Source organism: Vanessa atalanta, chromosome 16 (assembly GCF_905147765.1).
Source record: "Vanessa atalanta chromosome 16, ilVanAtal1.2, whole genome shotgun sequence".
In the NCBI taxonomy this organism is placed as follows: domain Eukaryota; kingdom Metazoa; phylum Arthropoda; class Insecta; order Lepidoptera; family Nymphalidae; genus Vanessa; species Vanessa atalanta.
In genome coordinates, this window is record NC_061886.1 from 2681076 (window position 1) to 2691496 (window position 10421).

The 10421-nt window shown below is 32.8% G+C and overlaps 1 protein-coding gene across 1 annotated transcript in view; it reads left to right on the forward strand.

The window, feature by feature from the left end:
- LOC125070103 (dorsal root ganglia homeobox protein) overlaps positions 1 to 9816 on the forward strand; it is a 69532-nt gene extending 59716 nt beyond the window's left edge. The window contains exons 9-10 of the mRNA XM_047679804.1: positions 8302 to 8435; positions 8682 to 9816. Of these exons, the coding sequence (XP_047535760.1) occupies positions 8302 to 8435; positions 8682 to 8911 (364 nt within the window). The 3' untranslated portion in view covers positions 8912 to 9816. The remainder of the gene's footprint in view (positions 1 to 8301; positions 8436 to 8681) is intronic.
- The last annotated feature ends 605 nt before the right edge of the window (positions 9817 to 10421 follow it).

Below are 10421 nucleotides of genomic sequence, written 5' to 3' on the forward strand. Positions count from 1 at the left end.
ACTGGAGCCAGCGCGGGTTTAAAATTGAAATTTATATGCACGCATTATACATGAGGTGGGACGGTGGATTACAGCGGGCTCAAAGAAAATGATTGTGTGCCCCTGAGACTGGATAGTTGACTGGGATAGTATATAGATTACGCAGCGTTGCTTGTTACTGATCGCGAAAAATAAAAATACAGCGCTTTTCGCGTTAAGTACGAATGTATCATTGTAGGTCCATATAAATATTGTTTTAAATATCTTCTTGACTATGTGCGTTATGTATAGGATTATTTTATTCTTTGTATGTATAAAGAAATATACGAAATCAAGCTATATGATAATATAACATTAATAAATTAGCAAAATTTTAAATGACTTTAAAGCATAAAGCGATTGAAACGCTTCGAGTTTGATGCTATTTCTTATTTATGAATGTGTTTATATTTTAAAGGCGAGTTTTTATATCATATTTACGAGGAATATAATCTTACACACTAGTTTATATACAATATGCACTCGGCTTGAGCGAGATGGCCCAGTGGTTAGAACGCGTGCATCTGAACGGATGATTACGATGTCAAACCCAGTCTAGTACCATTTCATTGGAGCAGCGTCATGGAATATGCTCCAAACCTTCTCCTCAAATTGAGAGGAGGCTTTAGCCCAGCAGTGGGGAATTTACAGGTTAATAATGTTGTATGCGCTCGTCTAACTGGGCTTTTTAATGATAAGTGATCACTACCACCCATAGACATCGGCGTTGTAAAAATATTTACCATTCATTCGTCAATGCCCCTCGGAGCCAAGATGTTACGTCCCTTTTTTGTAAATAGTTACCCTGGCTCACTCATCTTTCAAACCGGTACACAACAATAAACATACTGTTTGGCACTACATATACACTATTCGATACGACTAACTATTAAATATTAACAAAATATTTTATAAAATAATACTATATCGTTAGAAATCCTTAAATAGAATATAAATATTAGCCTCTTAATAAGAAATGAAAAAACTACACAATGCCTAATTAATAACACAATAATAAATTCAGCTACTAAAGTAATATCAACATTAAATGAAAAAAAATCTAATAATTACTTTGTAAATATTAAAAATATAAAAAGCGGGCGTCTCGTAATTTCGTGAGGGAGAGGCGATTACGGCGATTAAATATGCATTAACGAATTTTTCTCCTTAAAAGCAGAAAAAAATGGCGTAAAGAGAAAATTGGCAATTAGGAGCTCCTCCTACCCTGCCTACCTTTCACTTAAAATTAAATTTTCTCCTTAAAGATGTACATAAAGTGGTGTTGGAACGTTTTAGCTTTCTCTTTGAGTTATTACAGTCACGTGTAAGTGTTTCGAGTTATTTTTTTAGTTTAAACTAATTACGTTTACACTAAGGAAGACTGATGTTTGGAATTTATTTGGTGGACATTCAAGACCAAGTTTCATCAGATGACTACAGACTTCTGTGATAATGTTTTTCTTCATCGAGAACATCGAGCAAATAAATTATAAACAAAATTAAACATATTAAAAGTCGTTGGATTATGTTTAAATTTGAGCCCGTGATCTTCGGTTATGATGCGTGCTGCTTATCCACATACATACATACATTACGATTCACGTATTACTCAAACTCAAATTCAAATTCCTTTATTCAATATAGAAGTATTACACTTTCTTATTGATTGTCAAGTTAAACACTACCACCGGTTCGGAAAAAGAAAACACCCTGACCTGAGAAGAACCGGCGAAAGAAACTCAGCGGGACTTTTTTTTTTACGTCAAATTAATTATATACATAATTGTATATGAGTAGAAACAGCCAGGAGGCGATCGTTTCATTCCCAAGGTGTGCTATCAAACATAAACTCACTAATTGTATAGTAACCTTTCGCACACAAGCGTTCCTTAACAATTTTTTTAAATTTCGCAACAGAAGCATTTTGAACGCTTTCTGGGATCCTGTTGTAGAAGCGTATACATTGCCCCACAAAAGAGTTACTGACTCTATGCAGTCGAGTAACAGGAGTAACAAGATTGTGTTTGTTCCTTGTACCAACGTTATTAAGCTACTACTACCTTACTAAGCTCGTTACTAACTAGTTATTACTGGTTAATATATTTCAATACAATTTTAGTATTGATACTTTTGTATTTTATTTTATGTTCATTTTTAATTCTAAGACGAGAGTTAAATTTTTAAGTTAATAACAACATAGTGTTTAAGTATCATTAAATATAAATTATTTGCTATTTATATTGAATACGAACGAATAAGCCGTTAACTTATAAGCGATGATATAATTTTATTCGCTAATTCTGTTCCATATATGATAAACCTTAATCAAACCAGCGCTGACGTCACCTTAAAACGAATTCCGTAGTGACTAGCAAAAGCCATGCGCTTTATTCAATTGCACATGAAATTCAGCGTCATGAAATGCCTGACACGGAGCTATGAATAAATGATCAAAATATAGTTGTACCGTAACAGTATACGCGTTCACAAATGAAAATTAATTATGCAACACGATAAATTGACGCTAATTTAGCGGAGCGACGCGACAAGGTTCCTGTTTGTTGTATACGCTAAGTGGTAATAATATCAAGACTAGGTAAGTGCATTATACGCGTCTAGTTTCACGCGAATGTTTAAAAGAATACCCTCAATCCATAAAGTACTTCAATGTATCTATAAGTTCGGTTACAAGACGTGTTAATATGTACGTACATGTAAATGAAAATTAATTATGAAACGCGATAAATTGACGGTAATTTAGCGGAGCGAAGCAAAGTGACAAAGTTATTGTTTGTTATCTACGCTAAGTGTTAATAACATCAAGATGGGGCGAGTGCATTACACTTGACTGGTATATAAACGCGGAACTATCAGACAACATAATGCGAGTAATATACAAAAATGACGGATTTCATTTTTAGAAAATTAAACTCGTAAGTGTAACATTGCTCAGCTAAGATCTTCTGCTTATAAGCTTGAAGGCTTGAAGATTATTCCACTACGATGTTACAATGCGGATTAGTCGATATATTTTTCTTGAGCATAATTGTTTGTAAAATCTATTGTTTATTGGTTTAGAGGAGATAGTTTTAAATTATCTAAATAAAAATTATGATCTCCTTTTCGAAGATTTTTAAATAAAAGAATAAGTTGTCGACGTAAAATAACGTTTCGAGCGGTGATAAGAAATCAATTTGTACTTGTAATTATTCTATTTGTGAGCATTCTAAATTATCTCATAATAATGTTCCTAACAAAACAATTATTAAAAATTAAAATAATTTAATAATTGCAAAATTATTTACTTTATTTTACAAGAGTAACCATTTAACCTTTCATTACAGTTTTTCACAGACCGTCGTGTATAAAGTATGCTTAAAAAGTGTTCATTGCGAATTGTTTTATTGTATATTATTACGATAATGAGAAAGAGTTTAACGAGCCTTCGTTAAAAGCCATTTTTGTATCTATAAAATGATATAATCCCAAGGGCTCGCGTCGAATACGTTACTGACTTTTACATTTGTAAAATTACAGTATCCTTTTTTTATTATAAGTATATTATTGCATATAATTTATTAATATTAAGCTGATGATAATATAATTTCATATCACAATAGAATTGAGAATTTGTCATTAACAATTAAATCGCATAAAATTTGTCCCATTTATTTTAGTTCGGTTCTTGAATCAATCCTTCTTGAAAAATCCTTTTTTATATAAAACATATAACTTTATATACATGAGATATAAGTTCATACATGTAAGCGTGAAGTCAGTCACACTTTACGCTCGCAGCGTGATAGTCGGGGTGGTCCCTGTCGCTATAATCAGTTAATTGCATGAATAATTGAACATTGTTATTACACCCGACTCTACCTATGTGCTTTATACCTACGAGAAAGGTTTTATATAAGATTTGTTACTTCCGATACATTATATATATATTCTTGGTTATATGTTCACAATATATCTATGTATATACTATCATACTATTAATGGCAGAAGGAGTTAAATTAAACAAACCTTAGATTTACATATTCCATACGATTTGCTATTATATCTTATATACGTATATATATATATATATGTATAAGATTTTTTCTGATATTCTTTTTTATTTGGACGAAACAGTTAATAAAACACAATTGTGTTTCTCTGTAAAAATAGATTTATTGGTTAATTTTACAATAATAAAAATACAATAAAAGTTTGTATTTACCTAGTATGGCTAACAAAATTTAGTTGTCATGCGCGGAATTCAAATTAAAGAAATATACATGTTTTTCTTCACATACATATACACGTATTATATAATGTTAGGCACTATAAACACCTGATTAATTTACACACTATTCCACTTAATAAATGATATCTTTAATAAATTAAATTTTACTCGCTAACGTACATAGTTTATTTGATTATACATATATACAACCAATTGCCATTTATCTTTTACGATCCTCATTTATATTTAGAATTAATTAAGTAAATCGAACCTAGATTTAGCAGTTATTATTAAATAGCTCGAAATCGCTACGGAATTTAAAGAGTATCAATCCGGCCATATTAATTTACGTTAAAACGAAATGTATTTATCATTCATTTGAGCTAAAGTTTTACATTAAGTGAATGATTTAGATCTAAAATAATGGCACAATAATAATTTATATATGAGTAGTAAGTGGAAAACTTTTTTAAATTATTCTTTATAAATGCCGGTAGTTATCTCTCTAACATTCAACGCGGTCGTCATTTGTACATAAGCTAATTTCAATATTGATTTGTACACACATACATATATGCACTCAATATAAATAAGACACGTGACGTAATAATATGGAAATAAGTGACTTGTACAATGATTTGATACCGCTGCAATTACAAATTAAACACATTTAATTAACTATTTAATCAAAGACAAAACATTCGTCGCTTCACTCAATTCCTCGGGTGCTTTAATCAAAATTAGTAACGGTATTAAGATGGCATCAATTCTCTTTGTTCCACGCCTTGTATACAATTCGCTAGTTGAATATTCATATTATCAACTCCTCAAGGAGGACAATTTGGGAGACATCTCCCCCCCTCAAACCAATTAATAGAGGTACGCTTCGTTACACGCGGACAAACTTTGGGATTGACCCTTGCTATGGAATCTTGTGTTTAGGTATTAAAGATGGTGAAGCGAATTATTATACTACGTTTTAATAAATTACATCAGAACCCATTTTAGATTTTAAGATGTTAAAATAGGGGGAGCTGTTTTGGGTGTTCTTATCAAAGCGTAAAAAATTAAAAATTTGCGCGTGCAGCACCGTGCACGTACATACAAACTTCTTAAAATATTTTATTTCTCTCTGCGTATTATCTTTTTTTTCATATAACGGAATGCGCCTAAACGTCAAATTTACTTGGTGGTAGGGCTTTGTGCAAGCCCGTCTGGGTAGGTACCACCCACTCATCAGATATTCTACCGCCAAATAACAGTACACTGTATTGTTGTGTTCCGGTTAGAAGGGTGACTGAGCTAGTGTAATCACAGGCACAAGGGACATAACATCTTAGTTCCCAAGGTTGGTGGTGCATAGATGATGTAAGGAATGGTTAATATTTCTTACAGTGCCTTTGTCTATGGGCGGTGGTGACCACTTACCTTAAGGTGGCCCATATGCTCGTCCGTCAACTAATGCCATAAAATAAAAAATAAAAAATACTCTCAAGTCTCGTCTGCCTGACGATTATAGATTCTTAACGATTTAACAGTGTATATTTTTTTATTGTAATTCTATAGTGCTGTAAATACCTATAGTGTTGTATCACACTGCATTGATCCGTGTACTTTTGATGGCATTGTTTTTGTGAATATGCCGATGGTGTTTCAAATAAATAAAGAAAATAAATTAACTTAATTCAAAATGCCGTCTCATATTGTAAGAGTTAAAAAATATAAATATAATAAAATCAAAGTAAAATCAACATTATTGAACAGAACAAGACATTCATAATCGAATATATTAAACTTGTCACCCGCGGTTTCGCTTGCGTTTTAGGGGTTCGTTGTCAGATGTTAGGATTAAAAAAGCGGCTCAAGTTAGCTTCATACTGCATTTCATCAAATTCAGTGGCTTTGCCGTGGAAGAGCAACGTCAGACAGACAGAGTTACTTTCCCATTTATAATACTAGTATCAGACTGATAGTAAAAGTTCATAGTAAAAATGTTTTTTTTTTAAACTAAGATTGTATTCGCGCAGTTATCACCACAAATACACTTAATTCTATATCGTACTAGGTAAAAAGTTGAAACTGACGAACTTATTCGAAATAACAACAAAATATTTCAAAAGTAACTTCCATAAAAGATAAACGAAACGAAATTGTGTAAAACATTTCTTTCCATTCATTTTATACAAGTTGCATTAGCTCGTAGCAAAGTCGGATTCTATTATATTACGAGGTACGCTCAGAGTGCTAGCGTTTCGCGTATCAGTGAAAGCGTCTCCGACGTGCGGTGGCCGCGCCCGTGCCATCCATCAATTATTACCATCTGTAATGAACGCAAATCCTTTGATTCCATTGAACGAGTGCCCGGGGGAATTTTATTTGTAAGTTGAAAGCGAAAGCGATTTTTGAGAGCGTTTTATTGATTGATCTATGTGTGTGTTTTGACTTTCATTATAGTAAATAATAATCAAATTCATTGTGTTAAATAAAGTTAATTACATGTTATTATTATTGCAACAAAACTAACTGTCTTGTTCGTTATGGCACACTTTAATATATTATATATCCAATTCAACAAAACTTTTAATAAAAAACGAGAGATGGTATGATTTTTTAAAATTTTTACTAGAAACTTTAAATGGGGTTAAGTGAAAACTGTTTGGAGTTTTGAGCGTTCGATATTTAAATATAAATATAAGTTACCATACTTTTGTTTGTGGAATATTAAGTATTCGTTCCCGCCACCTCTCGTGACTCGCGGCCCACCGTCGCGGTACATCAAGTATGCACTAAGGGAATGTCGGAGCGGCGCGACACCTCGGCCATTCATTTCATTGTCTCAATCTGTCCTCTGACGCGATCTACTGTTTTGAATTTTGCACTGATGAACCTCTCTCGTGTCGTTTAGCTTTGATTCTGATTTATTCGACTTGATTTTATATTTACCTTACGATGCTTTTAGAATTTAATATTCAATAAATACATTATTGAAGTTCTTGGTTTATTAAATTTATTTGCACAGTCGAAGCTTGTAAATATTTATTTATTGTGCAAAAACCTCATTAGGCCTTGTTATAAAGTTTGAAGTTTATTCCATTAAACGCTAGTAGATGTTTGACGTTGTTCAGAATACGAGTTGTACTATAAGATGTAACCCAAGAAGTTTCCATTATGGTTCATATTTAAAGTAGTGATTATATTATCGATGGGCTATCTATTGCTTTTTTTTCTGAGATCAATCCTATTATCCTGAACAAACAAACTTTTCATCTTTATATAATAATATAAATTGATGTAAAATTCCTTTAAAATATGAAGACTATTTTAATCTTATTTTTCTTTCTATTTGATATAATTTTACAGGTTAAAAAAATATTAAATTGAAATCGTTTTGATAAGCGTAATACTATAAAATCTCTCTCAATAAATAGGTTAACTAGCGCAAAAATATTTTTCCAATTTACACTGGCTGATCATGAGATACACAAAGAAAATATTCAGCTTCTTAATAGTAAATATACATAACACTTGAATTCAAATAGTCGAATTGAAATTTTCTCTAGATATTTATAGTTCAAGGTATCAGTGGTCTCGTAACGACGGGAGTATAGCGTTGATCCAATGAGACGTCAGCTCTTTGATGTACACAAATCCCCTTCCTAACAAACCGTCCTGAGACCGCAGATTCCGATACCGGTTTTTTATTTTGATTTCCGTTTCGAGTACATTCACTTCATTCGATTAAGTTAATAAAAACTGTATCGTAAATTTAGTTAGAGGCAAATAAAATATTGAATATTTAATTTTTTTTACATTTTTTTTATTTATTCAAAACTATTAGACATAGTAATAAATACAACCCTGAACTAAGATGCCACGATCGGTGGTGACCACTTACCATGAGGTGGCCTATTGGCCCGTCACTTAACTTATTGTTTACGTTGCAGCTTAACTTAATATAGGTTTCTTTTAAGTTACAGAGGTCAACAATACAAGTATGGCCTGCTTTGTTATTTTATAATAAAACAAGTGTATTTAAAAGTGTTATTTTGTTACAGTGGCGCGTTCCGTTCGTCTCCGGCGAGCAGTGCTGACGCTCCCGCTCCACCTCCGCCGCTGTTCCTGCCCCCTCACCTGTCTCATCTCTCTCAACACTTGAATCATTTATCGCAGCCATTCTTCCCCTTAAAAGGTAATTATACAATACGAAATAGCATCACTATTTACTCCACAAAGACATTTCTAAGAAAAAAACTTTCATCCTTTTCAACAATAATAAATACTGTCGGAAGACCAGTTTCTTAGACGAAAAACAATTTATCGTCTTTATATTGTCGTATTTGTTATTATTAACGTGTATTTTATATAACTGGCATGAAGAGGAACACACTAGGAATAGGAAATCAAAGGAATGGATAAATTAAGTTCTGTATTTCAGGCTGGGGCGCTCCTTGTCCGTGCTGTCCTAAAGAGGAAGCGCGGTCGTCCAGCGTAGCTGAGCTCCGACGCAAGGCGCACGAACACTCCGCCGCGTTGCTGCAGTCGTTAGCGAATTTCCAATCACGCGCTTTCCAGCTGCCACTGCCGTTGCCACCGTTACCGCTGCCATTGTTGCACGAGCCACCGTCTACTGCGCCACCACCGGACCCACCGAAGCACTTAGAATAAGAAAGCTTACTTAGTTACTGCACATCAATATTAGCTCTCGAAGATTCTAAATTTAAATAATCTCTAATCAGGAAAGTTGCAGCGACATGGAAAATAACATACACAAAACTTTAATCATACATCACATATTAGGAAAACATACAGATTTACCTATAAATGTTATTTAGGGGTTGATTGTTTAAACAATACTGTCTTCTATATGTGTAAGACCTTCCCTCTCGTCGTAATTTGATTTGACCAATGGTCGCGCACGGTGCTAAAGCTGAACGTCAGATGGTACCAATTTACAAGAGCTTATGTTTATTACCAACGTAAGATGTCATATGATACACATTATATATGACTACAGTCGCTGCAATGTCATTCAATGTTGAACGAAAGAGATAAATGAATGAAAATAATGTTTAATCAATCACCCGTTGAACAACGTTTATAGTAACGAATAGACTGTAGATTTAAAAAAAAACATCGCTTTCAAAACTTCTAATGAAAATAAATTAGGTAAATAAAATAATATATGTAAAACAAATTCAATTCAAGTGGGAGGTATGACGTCACGTCATAAGGCTCTGAATACATCCAGACGAGGCAACCGTCAAAGTACTCGTAATATCGATTATTTACTGTAGTTATCCGATACGGTCACACTTTAAAAATTAATTTGGAAAAATCACAAATCTGCACAGAATATAGATTTAGAGTTATGATGTACGAACAATGTAATATTGTTAACATTTGTTATAATAGAAAAATAATTAAAGATATACATATAGGTAATAGCATGTCATAAACTTACGTAACATGTTTAAAACATTAATATATTAAGTTAAGTTACTTGAAATCATCGTGAATTCTAGTGCCATAATATTAATGTTTACGCCATTATGATGTGCCATAATACGCCATATTACAATAGCAAATTGAATAACGAATAAAATGTAATAAATAATATAGAATATAAATACATGTGTATGTTCGTTTGTGTATTTCAGTTACCTAACCTAGTCTTATCAGTATTGAAATCAGTTGAATTCGATGACGTATGAAACGAGGATGAAATTAAATAGATTTAAAACTGTACTCGATAAAGTAAAAGGTTAAATAAATTGCTAATTACATACGGTTGGATATTTATGTGCTTGTGGTGGGCGATACTTTGCAAACATTTTAAAATCTAAAACAAAACGATTTCATAGTCAAAAAAAGGTTTTGACTATGCAAGCTTTTATAATATTTTACCACCCGAGTGGGTGGATCGCATCATATATACATTAGATGAGTGAGCCAGTGTAATTATAGACATGTAGCTTCCAAGGTTGGCGGTGCATGGGCGATATAAGGAATGGTTAATATTTCTTACAATCGTCGTGGAGACGACTTATAATCACAGAGCCCGTTTGCCAAAAACTTAAGAGCTAAGATGTACCGAAACGACCCTTGTGCCTGTAGTTACACTGGCTCACCCACTCTTCAAATAGGAATACAACAATACTAAGTATTACTGTATAAA